Source organism: Candoia aspera, chromosome 1, assembly GCF_035149785.1.
Source record: "Candoia aspera isolate rCanAsp1 chromosome 1, rCanAsp1.hap2, whole genome shotgun sequence".
Classification (NCBI taxonomy): Eukaryota; Metazoa; Chordata; class Lepidosauria; order Squamata; family Boidae; genus Candoia; species Candoia aspera.
Genome location: NC_086153.1, coordinates 56841310 through 56858011, shown reverse-complemented (window position 1 = coordinate 56858011; position 16702 = coordinate 56841310). Strand labels below are relative to the sequence as shown.

The 16702-nt window shown below is 43.6% G+C and overlaps 1 protein-coding gene across 1 annotated transcript in view; it reads left to right on the top strand.

Annotated features, from left to right (window-relative positions):
- TOGARAM2 (TOG array regulator of axonemal microtubules 2) overlaps positions 1 to 16702 on the top strand; it is a 57776-nt gene that overhangs the window by 30731 nt on the left and 10343 nt on the right. The window contains exons 12-17 of the mRNA XM_063289629.1: positions 2445 to 2680; positions 3359 to 3517; positions 3603 to 3720; positions 4118 to 4221; positions 14086 to 14275; positions 15265 to 15481. Coding sequence (XP_063145699.1) covers positions 2445 to 2680; positions 3359 to 3517; positions 3603 to 3720; positions 4118 to 4221; positions 14086 to 14275; positions 15265 to 15481 — 1024 coding nt within the window. The remainder of the gene's footprint in view (positions 1 to 2444; positions 2681 to 3358; positions 3518 to 3602; positions 3721 to 4117; positions 4222 to 14085; positions 14276 to 15264; positions 15482 to 16702) is intronic.

Genomic DNA, 16702 nt, shown 5'->3' with positions numbered 1-16702 from the left:
TTGCCACCCAGAGTAATTTAGAACTGGACAGCTCTAAATTGTATGTATGAATGAATAAATGAATGAATGGGCAAAATTTTTGTATGCAGTCATAGAGTTCCAGGCCTTCTTCTTTTTTAAATAGGATTTTTATTGAAACTTTTAAAAAGAAGATAAAAACTAATTTTTTAAGCTTTTTTACATGTCCACCAAGCATGATAAAAGGTCCCTTCATGTTGTTCACATTTCCAACATACACCTGAAGCGCCTTTAATCATTCTAGATAATTTCTCTTGCATTATATACCAATAATACATCATTTTATAAAAATTCTCTTTAAGATCATAACACAATGTAAATTTCAACCCTTTTGACCACATATTTGGTCAAAATATGAAATATGAAAATTTGAGCCAGTCTGGTCTAGTGGTTAAGGTACTGGGCTAGAAACCAGGAGACTGACAGTGCTAGTCCTGCCTTCGGCATGAAAGCCGGCTGGGTGACCTGGGACCAGTCACTCTCAGCCCAACTCACCTCACAGGGTTGCTGTTGTGGGGAAAAGAGGAGGAGGAAGGAGTATTAGGTATGTTCGCCGCCTTGAGTTATTTATAAAAATAATAAAGGCGGGATAAAAAATTAAATACATTAAATTAAAATTAAATATTTTCCCATATAGTCCATGTATATATTATAACCAAAATTAGCCCACTTTATCATACATTCTTTAACTTGTTCTTCCTCTGTTTCAAATTTCAACAAAAGTTTAAACATTTTAGCAATTACATGTTCATTATCAGTGCACAATTGTACTTCAAATTTTATCTAACTTTGCTCCATACCATAAATCTTTTTGTCCATTTTGAATCTTTCTGGTAACTGTAAATGGGAAAACCATTGACAGCTATATCCTTATGCTCTTAATTGCTCTCTTGATTTAATTTTAAATTCTCCCTGATGGTTTTCCAATTATATCTGATATGTCAACCATTTGTCCTTGTCTGCTGTTTTTCTCTTCTCTTCTCTTCTCTTCTCTTCTCTTCTCTTCTCTTCTCTTCTCTTCTCTTCTCTTCTCTTCTTCTTGAGCTGAGATCCATAAGGGTGTTTTCAGGCACAACCTGGGTTTATATTCGCAATACAGCACGTCTAATAAAATGATTTTTGAAATCCACATTAACTTTAACTTTATTGTACCATAAATATCCATGCCATCCAAACCTCAGGTCATGACCTTCTAACACTAAAAGCCTCCTGTTTCTCAGCAACATCCATTCTTTCATCCAGACCAAACAACAAGCAGCAAAATACAGTTTCAAATCTAGTAAATCCAATCCTCCTCTTTCCTTTGAATCTTGTAACACTTTATATTTAACTTGTGTTCCCCCCCCCTTGGCATATAAATTTAGATATATCTTTTTGCCATTGTTTAAATGGTACATCTGTTGTCAAAACAGGTATTGTCTGTAGCAAAAATACCATTCTCGGCAAAACGTTCATTTTTTATCACAGAGATCCCCCACAATACTGTAGTATAGAGTTCCAGGCCTTCTGAAGGAAAGACTGCTGTACCTTAAGTACAAATGTCTTAATTCTCTCTATTCTACCAACTGAATTTCACTGATTCTTATAATTCTCCCAAGGAAAAGAGAAATAATACCTAAATTACACAGACCTACCCAGCACCTGCATTTTCCCAGACCTAAATACTGTTTGGCCTTCCTATAGAATTCATGCTGGATGCTGTGAGCTAGCCAATTCTTGCATTCCTGGGAGTTAATTTCATGGAGCTGCTTGCAGCAGCCTTCCTGTTTACAATATTTGACCACTTAATGGAGAGGTTTTATTGCTCTCATTTTAAACCCTTCTAATAAAAAGCAAGAGCTAAGCAAAGTCACAAAAGCCATTTCCATACTGTTCATTGTTTGAACAGCTGATAGGCTGCTAACAGCAGAGTTTTCAAAGGCCATTATGCCTTCTGTCTACAGCAAATACTGGGAAACCATTGGCATAATTTATGATCTCCCACTTTTCTCTAAAATTATTGTAAATATAGACTTTATTCTGGAGTTTTAAAAGTGTGAGTGAAGATAAAGGCAAGGCAAGATCTGGCTCTCACGTGGAACCCAGCAATATAGGTTTTCTGTTTCTTGTATCAAGGAATATTCTAGAGTTGGGAGGTTTATAATAGCTTTTTAGTCAAGTACTGTACATACAACCCCTTGGTACAAGTTCTCATGGAACTTAACAATAAAAATTAAATACATATTCAATAAAGTTCTGTATGTAGAAGCAATATGTAGAAGTAGAAGTAAGAAAACACCATTTTTAGACATCTGGTCTAGGGATCTGGCATACTGTTGACTTCTGAGTCTTTACTTAGACAAGAAATTGGCCCTGTGTTTGTCCTTTGGCTGTTGTTCTTTACAATTTGCAAAAGTAGATAAGATCATATGACTTTCTGTTATCAGGTTAGCAACCTACGGTCTAAAGTGTCTAGGTTTGCTATCAGGACACTTGCTGAATTGTCCAAAGCCATGAGGAGGCACATGGATCAAGAAGTTGAAGAGATTTCTCGAGTCCTGCTCCAGAAGGCCGGTGATACCAGTGAATTCATCCAGAGAGCAGCTGACCAGTCCTTAGGTATCGTGGCACAGAGTGTGACTCCTTCACGAGCGATGACAGCCCTCATGGCCAATGGACTGAGGTATGTACTTTGCCTTTTCATCTGCAGTCTTGATCCGCGCTGGTGTATGGGCATGAGCAGCAAGTGCTAGTATTTGCAAAAAAGAAGGCAATTGCTGGAGGAGGGAATTCTGAATTATTCCTTAGAGTAATTTGGGGAAATGTGTGGCCCTCCACATGTAGCTGACTACAGCTCCTAGTAGTAGTAGTAGGACTACAGCTCCTAATCCCTCACTATTGGCCATGATGGAGAGGGCACTGAGTGTTGTAGTTTAGCAGCATCTGGGTAGAAAATTTTTCCCATCCCTGCAAGAAGATGGCTGAATCTTTCTCTATGAACCTATAAGTGGAAACCAGAGATTTGACCTAGCATTGCAGCTCTTTGGACCCATGCTTATTCTTTAAACCACTTGTCCATGAAGTGGAGTGGCAGAGAAAAACAGAAAGAATGCTATGCATCCCTGTAAATTATGCTGGAAATTGCCTTTGCTCATGGCAGACTATGATTCCTGTCCTTTGCACGGGAAAGAGTTTTCCCATTCATACTCTAAGAAAAGCTTACAGTGTAGAATAGATGAAGCTGGTGCTGTTGATCAAGGTGCGCTAGAACAGTTGTTGCCATCAGCCTACAGCTTGGCAGCTTTCTACTTTGGATACAAAATATGCCCTATTTCTGACAGTTATGATCATTTCGTTGCAGCCACCGAAACCCCCTTATTCGAAAATGTGCTGCTGGACACTTACTGACAGTCATGGAACAAATTGGGGCCGAGAAACTGCTCTCGGGCAACCGGGAGAGTACAGAACTGTTAGTGCAGACATTAGTCAAGGTGGCTCAGGACTGCCATCAAGACACAAGGTAACAGCAGGACATGCTGTCTCCTGAATGAAGATGGACTTTTGTTTTCCAGAGATCTTCATAAAATTTCCCTTTCTTCCATTAGATGTTATGGCCGGAAGATGCTGAACATGCTTATGTCTCATTCAAAATTTGATGGGTATTTGAAACAAAATCTACCGTCACATGACCTGCGGGATGTCATGGCTGCAATTAAACAGAAAGTGAGTATGTAAGCTCAGGGACTACCTTGGAAATGTATAGACTGAAGGGGGAATCAGAAGATCTGATACAATACATGGGCATTAACTGCACAATTGGGTACTTTTCAGAAGTGACATAAAGAACTAATAATACTCTGGCTGCATTCACTTGTGGCAGTAAAACCATTGTTTCCTTACTCTACTTTATTAAATACACCATAACTGGCAGAGTTCACCCAACTCAATACTTGCACCATGGCTTACAAGCCACAGTGGCTGGTTTTGTATAACACGCTTAGACCAAACCAGCCAAACCACATTATGGTTTAACATCATGGACAAATCAGTTTGTATGAAAAGGTGGGATGTGTGTAATTGATCAGAATGTTAAAATGACTGTGTGACTTGACCTGTATAGGGGACAGAAGATCAGGCCTCCCATGCTCCTTCTGCCAAAAGCTACCGAGGATCAAAGAGTGGCAGTTTGACCATCTCACTGGACAGCCTGTCTTCAGGAGAAGGGTAAGGTGGGGAGCATCATCTGCTTCTGTGATTATCTGGATTCTGGAAAGACACAGGGCATGTCACTGGGACACATGCTGTAAATTTTCTTTGAAAAAAGCTCAGGTGCTGTAATGGTATGTGGGAAATGGAGTTTTTACAGGTTAATAAAAGAACTCCAAGCAGCTAACAGCAATCTTGCAGAGTAGAAGCGTGAACCAAAAGAGAATTTGCACATTAAGTTTAATTACGTTCAGAAATAAATTCAGCCTTCACACTGTAGTTAGATGAAGAAAAATAGAGATAGCTTACTTTTATTCAGTAGATCTGGATACAGGTAGGTTCATAGTAGAAAGCACTTAATCATCACTGGTTCTTGGTAGCAGAGGATAGTTCGGGGAGGGCTGCATTCCTGCAGCACCTCCTGCATGCATGTGTGCCAGAAGGGTAATGGAGATTGTTAATCCCCAAGCCCAAGAAGAAGGAGGAAGTGGAAATCAGGTGACATCCCACAAGCACAATAGAGATGCAATTTGCTAGAGTGACCCCCTTATGCTTATGAGACTATGCTGAGTTGATCCCTGATCATTCCAACAGGAAAGACCTTGGGAGATTGGGCCAAGAGACACTGCCAAGGGAATGGTCAGATAAGAGACAGCTTAGCTCCTAGCTAGATAGTGGGCAGGGCAAGAGGCTCAGAAGATACTCTCCCCAGTTTCTCAGGCTGTAAAGGGAACAGGGGTGAGAACTGTATTTTCAGACTTGCAAGATTCTGTCAATGTAGCTTTACAATAAAGTAGAATTAGCTTATTTGGTTGTGATTGCTGTCTGGCTTGCCCCACAAGGCTGACAGGTACCTGTTATATTCCATTGCATGTTGAAAGGCTAGAGTCAAGGGGAAAGCTCGTTCCCTTTCCCTAGCCTTTCCTTTGCTTCCATTTTAAACATAACTCATTTGCTTGGGATGCATGATGTTTTCCATTTCCCTCATAATTTATGCTGTTGCTGAAAACCCTTAATTTACTGTAGGAGAGAAGATTGTTACTTGTGAAAAGTTTTGTCTGTCCCCTAGAACAGAGTTTCTGTCTCTAGGCGGCACATTCCAAGTAGCCAGTAGATGCCAGTGAAGAGTTATTTGACCGTGTCTCTTTGCTGCCTTTTAGTGGGCACCCCAACTTTGCAGCCTAGCCCTCTCTAGGATGCTAATCTTCTTCTCCCTTCCCTAGAATGCTAATAAGGCCTCTTCAAAGTCTGCCATCTCAAGGAAGCAAATTGCCAGCTGCATTTACCATTTGTCTTCCCACTCGAGCTGCAGAGAGCTCTTGATGGTTTGGGGAGGAATGTTTTGGACACACACACTGCCTGCTCGCCCTTTGCTGCAGAGCTCTATGCCTGGTGGAAGGCCATCTTGCTGGGCAGTGAGTGTAAGACACTAACCTCACCTGGATGGCATTGCTGGGGCATGAAATCATAAATTTTAGCAATTAGCAAGACCAGCAGCAATAACAGAGCAGCAAGGAATAAAGAAGAACAGGATTTTTGGGGGAAGGGGCGGGAAATTGGCAATTCTTAACTAAGGAAGTATTTAGGAACATTTTAGATTCTGTGTTTTTAATAATTTGAAATCGTTTGCACAACCAAGAACAGAGAGCTTTCCTCCTTTCTCTGTTCTCTAAATTTACTTTTCAAATTTACAAATTATTCTTTTTCTCAGTAGACTCCCTCTCCTCCTACCCCCATTTTCTTTGTATATTTAATATTCTTATTGTTCTTGTTGTGGCCTGGGTATGAGATTTTTAGCCTGATAAAGGCACCAGTCCTTTATCAAAAAAATAAGAGCAAAGGGACTTTTTGTGGACAGAGAAGAGGCAGTCCTGTGAGGGGAGGGAGAACCCATTCAATCATAATAACTTCCCTATCCACCTCTTATACCTACCAAGGTCATCTGAGCATCCACAACTCTTGATACTTCTTTTTGTTGAATGATGCTTTGGTCTCTAGCAAAAAGGATAGCATCCCTGATCTTATATTAAGTCAAGGGGACAACCAGCTGTGTTTGAAGGAAACTGGCAGGATGTACTCTTGCCCTAGATTGTGTAATGATTGCCCAGCCCAAATACTCAGACTCACAAGAGGTTGCTAAATGAAATCTGATTTATTAGGGAACTTAGGACAAATACAGAGAAAGCTGAGAATGAACAAAAGCACGCCAAATACAAACTTAAACCCCTCAGTGCAAACGTACCCCGCCTCCCTACCAGCAGCACCGCCCGTCCCAGGTGCTGGCAACCGTCAGAAGTGCTAGCCTGGGAAAGCAACCTTGAACACAAGAGATAACCCAAATACATTCCAAAAGCACAGCCAAAAGATAAACCCCTCTCATCCTCCCGTGAAAGATGAAACACGCATCAATCTAATGACATGCGAAATGTTACGATGTATCAAAGACATTGAAACGGCGAACATGACATACCGCCTCCCCCCAAAAATCCTAGGGACCTGGTTTAGTGGGGTAAGCAGAATGGAAACGAGCAACAAGAACAGGAGAAGCTACATCAGAGGCAGCGACCCTTTCCAGATGAGGGAAATGCTTCCAACGAACTAAATACTGCAGCGTATTGCGTAGGCATCTAGAATCTAAAATTTCTTTAACTTCAAAGTGTTGTTGACCATCAATCATGATGGGGGTTGGAGGTGGAGGTTGATCATGCCATCGGTCAGAACGATTACTTGGCTTGAGCAAGCTGCAATGAAAAACAGGATGTAAGCGTTTAAGATTATGTGGCAAGTCAAGTTTAAAAGTTACAGGGTTAATTTGTGCGGTAATGGGGAAAGGACCCACAAATTTAGGTGCCAATTTCTTGGAAGGTTGCGAGGACTTAATAAACTTAGTCGATAGATAGACTAGGTCACCGACTTGAAAGGCAGGATGAGGGGCACGTTTCTGATCAGCATAATGTTTGTAATCCAATTGGGCATCAGCCAATGCTTTTTGAATCACCGGCCAAGAGTCTGCTAGTTGTGTCGACCAATCCCCCGGCGAGGTCGACCCACCCGAAGGTTGCGGTAGATCCGGGATGGGTACAAAGTCCCTGCCCTGTGCGACACGAAATGGGGTTTGACCAGTGCTTTGATGAACTGCATTGTTGTAGGCAACTTCAGCAAAAAGGAGAAGTTCCACCCAGTTGTCTTGCTGGTAATTCACAAAAGCCCGTAGGTATTGCTCAAGCGTAGAACTTAAAGCCTCTGTGGCTCCGTCCGTCTGTGGATGCCACGCCGTGGACAGGGCTTGCTTCGTTCCCAGAAGTTTGAGGAACGCCCGCCAAAATTGTGAAGTGAATTGTGTGCCCCTGTCCGAAATCAAGCGAGAGGGACATCCGTGTAGCCTGTACACGTGTACTAAGAACAGGCGGGCCAACTGGCGTGCAGAAGGAATTGACACGCATGGGATGAAATGGGCTTGCTTAGAGAAATAGTCTTTGACCACCCAAATCACAGTTTTGCGCTGACTGGGTGGTAACTCAACAATAAAGTCCATGGAAATTTCATCCCAAGGGCAAGCTGGGGTAGCCACAGGCTGCAGCAGCCCCTGAGGTTTACCCGCCTTACGCTTTGACATAGCGCAGACAGAACAGGAGGCAACATACTCCTTGACATCCTTGCGTAGGGTGGGCCACCAGAACTGCCTCCGAACAAGGTGCAAAGTTTTTACAAAACCAAAATGTCCCGCTACCTTGTCATCGTGTGCACGGAGCAACACATCTTTTCTTAAGTTCTCAGGGATGTAGAGACGGTTAGATTTCCAAGCAAAACCCCGGTCAAAAGTAACATTGTCTTTATTTGCGAGCAACCAAGTATCAGTTTTCAACTCTTTTAGAAACTTTTGTTGCAGCTGGGAAGGAATTGACAGAGCAGTCGGCTGTCCGGGGCTCACGGCGGTTGGCTGTTGCGCTCGCGTTTGGCTGCGCGTCACAGCCTGCATACCCAGTTGGGGCACCGTCCACAGAGTGCTGACCACTTCTGGCGCTGCACCGGAGTCCTGGGGTTGTCGTGACAACGCGTCAGCCAGGAAATTCTTTTTCCCCGGAATAAACTTCAATTGAAAATTAAATCGATTGAAGAACTGAGCCCAACGGACTTGTTTTGGGCTCAATTTGCGAGGGGTACTGAGAGCTTCCAAGTTCTTATGGTCCATCCACACCTCGAAAGGGTGATTTGCCCCCTCTAACAAATGCCGCCAAGCTTCTAATGCAGCTTTCACTGCAAATGCCTCCTTCTCCCACACATGCCAACGCCTTTCAGTCTCAGAGAACTTGCGGGACAGGTAGGCACATGGCTTGAGGCAGCCTGCCCCATCAGCTTGCATTAATAATGCCCCAATGGAATAATCGGAGGCATCAGCCTGAACCACAAAAGGTTTAGAGGGGTCAGGGTGTTGTAAAATTGGCTCTTTGGTAAAAGCCGCTTTGAGCTGCTCAAACGCCGCTTGACAAGCTGGCGTCCACCACAGCAGCGCCCCTGGATTCTTTACTCTGCGAGTATCCCCAAGTCCTTTGGTTCGAAGTAATTCCGTTAGTGGCAAGGCAATTTCAGCGAACCCCCTTATGAATAATCTGTAGTAATTACTGAACCCCAGGAAACTTTGAAGTTGCCTGCGGGTGCGAGGGCTTTCCCAATCCACGATAGCCTGGACCTTGGCAGGGTCCATTTCAATGCCCTTATCTGAAATTCTATACCCCAAATAGTCAATTTGCATTTGGTGAAAGGCACATTTAGACAGTTTAGCATACAACTCTGCTTTCCTGAGCTTGCCAAGCACCCTTTTCACCAAAGATACATGTTCCTCCATAGTCTCAGTATAAATCAATACATCATCCAAATACACCAATACCCCTTTAAACAGATGTTCATGGAGTACCTCATTGATCAATTGCATAAACACCCCAGGGGCCCCAGCCAGACCAAAAGGCAACACCTTATACTGGAATGCACCCAATGGGCAATTGAATGCCGTTTTCCACTCATCGCCCTCCTTGATTCGTACACGGTAATAGGCTTCTCTCAAATCAAGTTTGGAGAAGATTTTTCCTTTGGCCAGATGTGACAACATGTCTTTGATCAATGGCAAAGGATATTTATTGGGAATTGAGACTGCATTTAGCCCACGGAAATCGGTACAGAGTCTTAATGTCCCATCCTTCTTCGGGCAGAAGAGGACCGGCGCCCCCACTGGGGAGTTAGCTGGCTCGATAAACCCACGAGCCAAGTTTTTGTCCACAAAGTCCCTAAGCAAAGTTAATTCCTTTTGCGTCATGGAGTAGATTTTTGGCTTAGGCAATTGAGTGTTGGGCACCAGTTCAATGGCACAATCCATTTTCCGATGAGGGGGCAGTTGATCCGCTTCCTTTTCTCCAAACACATCAGCAAACATCTGGTAATCCACCGGCAGGCCTTCCAGAGGAGGGGCCGGGCAATGTGGAGTCGCAGCTGCCGCTACCCCTACCACCTCCTCTGGGGTATCCCTCCCCTCCGGTGCTTGATAAAATCCATCCTTAAAGGTGATAGTCCGATAAACCCAGTTTATCTGAGGATTCTGCTTGACCAACCAGGGCACTCCCAAAACCACCAAGGGACCCCCCACCGGCGCCACCACAAAGGATAACCCTTCCCGATGGCTGCCCAGCTGCAAAGCCACTGGACCCGTGAAATGGGTGACCGGTTTGCCACCTGCCATGGACCCATTCAACTGTGTAAAGGCGATGGGTCGTTGCAAGGGGAATGTGGGTAGCTCCAGAGCCGCTACCACATCGGGGTGCATCAAACACCTGGAACACCCTGAATCAATCATAGCCCATACTTCTATGGTCTTGGATCGGGAGCCCAACTTTAACTTCACCGTGAGAATACGGTAACTGCCACTCACCGAGGTAGGCTCGCACCCTTCTTCCACCACCTGCCCTGCGGCGCCCTTTAAAGCAGGTGGCTGCTGTTTCCTGCCGGCTGCAGTAGTTCTGTCTCCCCCTCGTCTTCGTAGAACGGCACACTGTCTCCCTCACTTTCGGCCACCGCGGCTTTCTGTTTCCTCGGCAGGGAAGGGGACTTCGCCGTTGGCTTCCCCGGTCGTTCTTCACCCTTCGCCTTTGGGCATGCCGCCACTCAATGCCCCTCCTTACCACATTGCAGACACTGTCCCTTCGCATACCGCTTCTCTCGCTCCTCTTCCCAGGATCTTTGCCCGGGTCGTCCCCCGGTGCTCGGCGGGTGACTGGGTTTCAGCTCTCGCCCCGATTTCGCTGTCCTCCGCTGGGCGAACACCTCATGGGCGTGTTCGGCCTGTCCCGCGAGCTGGATCCACTCATACAAAGTATACGGGTCGTCCCGCCCCAAGGACCAGCGCAGCACCTCTGTATTCAGGCCATCCTTGAACAGCTCGATGATGGTGGCTTGGGACCAGTCATCCACCTTTCCGGACAGTGCCTTAAACTCCAGTGCGTAATCAGCCACGGATCTCGATCCCTGCTTGAGTTCCTTCAAGGCACGCTTCGCCCTCTCTTTCGCCAAGGGATCCTCAAAGTGCTGCCTTAGAGCCCAAAGGAACTCATTGAATTTCTCCAGTTCGGACGCTTCCGACTGGCACATCTGGACATACCAGTCTGCCGCCCTCCCTTTTAGTTTGGTAGCAATGGTGATGATCTTAGCTTTTTCCGATCGAAAAAGTGACCCCCATTCCTCCATGTATGCCTTAGCATTAGTCAGGAAAAATGAGAGTTTTGTCGGATCCCCATCGAACTTGACAGGGAAGTCTCTCAGCCCGCCCGCTGACAGGCTGCGCCCCGCCACCGAGGGCTCGGTGGGTTCCACTTCCCTGGCCAGCTGCAGCTCAGGAGCTGGTGGCGACCGTACGGGCGGCGATGCTAATTCCACTCGGACAGCCTGCTCACCCTCCCGCGGACGTGCCGCCCTTCTCCGCTCCGGGGACTGCCCATGGGACAAAGGGGTCGAATGCCGTTGGCTTGATCCTTCCCGTGTTTCTTTCAACGAACTCAGGTCCAGACTCATCTGTTTCAGGATCGTTTCTAACGAGTCCATTTTCGACTCTAAGACCCGGATACGGTCCGGAGTGGGAGAACCCTCCTTCGGCTGCACCTGGATCACTGTAGGGGACAGTGGGTACCTCTGTCTCCAGGATGGGCCCCCCACGACCGAGACATCCCCTCGGGTTTCATCCCAGGTGACCAGCTCACCCGGGGTGGTCACGGTAGTTTCCGGCGTGGTTTTCATGCCTCCAGCTTCGCCCTCCGACCAGAACTCGCCTCTTCCAGGATCGCTGAGAGCTCCCCCAGTTGGGGAGGTCTGTCGGGGCGCACCACGGTCGAGTCCGGTTCCCCTTCACTCGACTCCCCACTTTCCATCAGTACGATATCAGGTTCTGTCATCGCTGGCGCTCTCCCTCACAGGGTTGGACCAACTTGCCTTCTCCTGGAAAGGGGCCAGTGGAGTTTGGAGCTTAAGATTCTCAGCTTTATGTAATGATTGCCCAGCCCAAATACTCAGACTCACAAGAGGTTGCTAAATGAAATCTGATTTATTAGGGAACTTAGGACAAATACAGAGAAAGCTGAGAATGAACAAAAGCATGCCAAATACAAACTTAAACCCCTCGGTGCAAACGTACCCTGCCTCCCTACCAGCAGCACCGCCCGTCCCAGGTGCTGGCAACCATCAGAAGTGCTAGCCTGGGAAAGCAACCTTGAACACAAGAGATAACCCAAATACATTCCAAAAGCACAGCCAAAAGATAAACCCCTCTCATCCTCCTGTGAAAGATGAAACACGCATCAATCTAATGACATGTGAAACGTTACGATGTATCAAAGACATTGAAACGGCGAACGTGACAGATTGGTCTTTCTGTGGTGAAGGTTAGACTGTTGCAGCATGTTCTCCTCTGCAGGGCAGAGATCAGATTAGATTGGAACACATCTAGACATTAATAGATCCCAAGTGGCTCTGGGCATGCTTTCTTTAACCCAGTTGACCATCTTAACATCAGTCTAGCTGAAATGTGCAATAATGATATTTCTCCAATGCTTGATATGGTGGCTTCTGAGAGTTGCCTCTTTTGTGTGTGAACCTATGATCACCCATAGTGAGGTGTGAAGGCAAGAAGCTTAAGGAACTATGTTGCAGATCTAGGGATGCATCAAATCAGATATAATATACTGTGGGTATTATTATTATGCCTAGGCCATGCTTATGATGGGAGAAAAGAAACAGTGGGTTTCTTTCATAATTATGTTTACTGACTACCTACCAGTGGATAACTTTAAGCCTTTACCACCTTAAAGATGTTGGTGGTGAGATCTTTGCTTAAGAAGCTTCCTCAGCCCATTTCAGCCGTTACAGGTCAGTGTTTAACTGAGCTGAAGGAGGAGGCAGTGGCAGTGTAAAAACTGATAGAGGAAATAGATTCTCTGGACCTTTTCAGTCTGAATTAAATCCTGGATTTAGCATACAGATGTCTGACAAAAGATCTACGCAAGGTGAGAGATGGTAGGGTTAGTCCCCATTCATGTTTCTGGACCTCTCACCTCAACTGTTGTTATATAATTATAATATATAATTACCTTTTTGAAGCCAAAAAGTTGGAGACACCACTTTGTGGAGATTCCACTTTCATCACTTTCGGTGCTCTCTGAAGAAGGCATTGGCAAACATCAGTTCCACCCTTTTGGAATTATCCTGCAGATTCCTGCAATGAATGTTGATGTTATTTAGTATGTCTGTGAAACTCTTGGAAAGGACATATGTAGGTTTGGAGCCTTTTATCAGGAGTATGCTGATGATATTAAACTGTACTTGATCTTTCCTGCACATTCAGGATTGACTTCTCAAGAACCTGCAAGGGACTGAATGTGAGAGAATAAGGGGAAGCTGAATTCAGCCAAGATGTTGTTGTTGTTGCTATGGGACAGTCTTTAGGGGTCACATGATATGCTTGTTCTGGATGAAACAGGTTCACTGTCTGAAGTCCTCTTGAATCCAGTGTGGACACTGGAAGTCACATAACATCTGTGTCAAAGGTGCCCTTTTATCAGCTGAGTTGATAAACCAGTTGTGTCCCTGCCTGGGGAAGAGAGATGTGTATCAGTTACACAATGATCTCAAATTTGGTTTATTGTAAGGTACTTTTAATGGGACATATTGGAAATTGCAGCTAGCCCTGAATGTGGTTGCAAAGTGAAGTTCTCAAAGTCTCCCTTGTACTGAAACACCCACACTTGTCAGTTGATTTCCAAGATTAATTAAAGCACTTACTTTGTTGTAGAAAGTCTTACACAGTTTAAGTCCATGAAACCTACAGCACTGCCTACTTCTATATAACCCGCCCCACACCCTCAGGTCTTTTGCAGGTCTCACTGTAGATGTGTTAAACATCAACAGTTTTCTGGGAGATGAGGCTTTTATTGTGGAACAAGCCACCGCTGGCCTTTTAGAGTGTTTAGAGATTTTTTAAAATGCTACTTATTGTGTTGCATTGTTTTTAATTGCATATATGTTTTGTAATATTATATAATTAGTTAGCTAGATCTTTTATATGTTGCTCAGAATCATTCAGGAATGGGTGGCAATATATTTGTCAAGTAAAGGAAATAAATTAAACTCCACCTTTGCCTAATTTACCATTCTATTCTGAATGTGATTCAGACTCAGCCATCTTGCATCTGGAGTGACTTAGAGAAGGTTAAGTGAACATTGTTTAACTTGAATGATGTATTAGGCATGCCACAAATTGTGCTGCCTTTCAATGTTAGATAAAACTGTTTACTGTAATATAATGTGGTTGAGAAATATGGTGAAAAGCTGTTTAATTTTCAACTGCAGGTCTACCTCTGATGCTCTTAACCTCTCGCAGCCTACAGCTCGTTGCTCCTCACTTTGCAGCATAGAAGTAATGGAGCAGCTGAAGGAGCTGCTTATGGCAAAGGAATTTCAGATACGAATAGATGGAATAGCCTTACTAGCTGAGCATTGCAAGAACAACCCTCAGTTTGTCTCCTCAAATATTGTGCAGGTATCAGTTATGAATGCCAGTATCCTTAAGTCAAATATGAATTTATTAAAGTTGCATTGGGCCATATCACCCTAGTACCTAGCCAGATGAATTAATTTTAGGCTTATTTTAGTTTTCTCTAATTTGCTATTTTTATGAAGAATTATTCATAATAGTTGAGGCACATGGGCTCTCTTTGTTGGAGATCCAGCTCCACTTTATCTGGTTAACTATTAAAACATCAGGAGCAGAACAGTTCTGCTTTCATCTCATTGAGAGACTGATACTATTAGTCTCTCACTTTAAAATTGCTTCCCATAGAAACATAAAATACTTCTGCCTCTTTTCTCCCATCCTGAAGGCAGAAAACTTAGAAAGGCAGGCTTTCTATCATACCATATAACCTCCTTAATAAATTTAAATTATCCTTTTGTACCTTACACATTAGCAGGCTTAGTTTTACTGTCACATCTATGCTCTATGCTAAATATGGCCCTGGTGAATGAATTGGAGGATGATAACTGGAATTATCCAGTTTCCTACCATTTTCTGCACAATTATCAATAAGAGCAGTAGAAATTCCAGTTTTCTGGGAGATGTTTTATATTTACAAGAGGTCTAGAAGGGCAGTTAATATGATATGATTTCAGAGATGTACAGTAGAATATTCTATCTTATCAAGAACTCAAATAATCACCACTTCTTCTTAATTACTATAGATGTTGTACTGCTGATCCCAATCAACAAAATGTGCAAAATTTCAAAATGTGAATGACCATCAGATAAGGGAAGTGAGGGCCAAGGTACTCACAGATTTAGGGTCTGATTTGTTGCAAATGACCTATTAACACTTGATAAATGAGGGTAAATACAAAAGAGATATTTCACTGGAAAAATCTATTAAAACCAAGTTTTCATGTACTGTCTCATAACTCATTGGAATAATTCCCATATTTCTGTGTATGTTGTTTATGGTAGAATTTATTTGCTTATTTTCTTAATGTGAACAGATTTTCGATACTTTTACACTGAGGCTTCAGGATTCCAACAAGAAAGTGAACCAGTATGCGTTAGAATCAGTTGTCTCTATGATTCCAGTCCTTAAAAATGGCTTAAATCCAGTCCTGTTCTCTGTGGTGACTATAGTGATGGACAACTTGAACTCAAAGAATTCTGGGATTTACAGTGCAGCAGTAAAGGTTCTGGACACAATGATTACTTATTTAGGTAATGGCTATCTACCTGTCACATTTGTGTATTTTTGTGTTTGCTTTTATATCATATCTTTCAGCCCACCAGGGATTATTGAGAAAGAGACATAAAAGAATTTTAAAGAAGGTGGACTGTGAATGTGCTAGGTTAATGTATAGATTTTGGGACATACATCTTTTGAGTTACGAATTGCACCTAAAGCCTCCCAAGCTACAGATTTCAGTATATAAATGCATTTACTTTCACATATAAGTTTAGGAAACGATTTGGAGCAAATCTCTCCCCCAGTTATAGTTAAGAGTACCTAATAGCTTGTTTTTTCTTAACTGTACTGCTTTGATTGTACTTTTTGTGTGTGTGCCTTCAGGTCAGTGTTACTCTGGCGACTGCCTGGGTAAGTTCCTGCAGGAACTAAAATTCACGGTCTCCTGGGTTCTAGCCTGGTACCTTAACCACTACACGAAACTGGCTCTCAGTTTGCTAGGTATAAAATAAACTCTTTTTGCTGGGTATAAAAAAAACCTCCTTTCTGGTTCTGTAAAACTGTCATCTTTCACCTCCTCTAAATTCTTACAAGAAAAGAAATTGTACGTATATGGGATGGATGGATGCAGTATTGGATCTGAAACAACAAAGGCCTTTGTAATAGAGTATTGCAGATTTGTGGAAAACTATGCCCCATTAAAAGCTGACACTGCAGTGAAAACACATCCTACCCAGATGACATGAGTGCTATAGCTATGGAGCTCTCCTTATATTGTTCTTTGCAGGGTAGTCTGGAATCTCAAGTTTGCTTGAGAGGCCAGATCTGCATAAGCATTAGAACTAGGCAGCAGAATCATAAGAAGCTAACAATATAATTTTAGATTACAGAAGTGGAATACCATCATGTAAAATTCAGTGCTAGCAGAAGAATTAAGCCATCTCTTTTCTATGATCATTTTTATCTGAAGAGTAAAAAAAAAAGCCTCCTACGTGCAATCCAATGTGAAACTCCATTCTGCTACTCTATTCCTAAGCTCCGTTTACAGCATGTATATAGACAAGGCATGGGCATCCACTGGATCCACTGTATTGAACAATGCCATCTAATGGGACCTATCTCTGTTATACTGCCTATCCAATGGGACAGCATACTCCCTGAAATTTGGATGGCCTCAACCTTGCTGGCCTTCTGAAGGATGTTAAAGACCTGGCTCTTCCATTAAGCATTGGAACTGGATATTAGGTAGACCT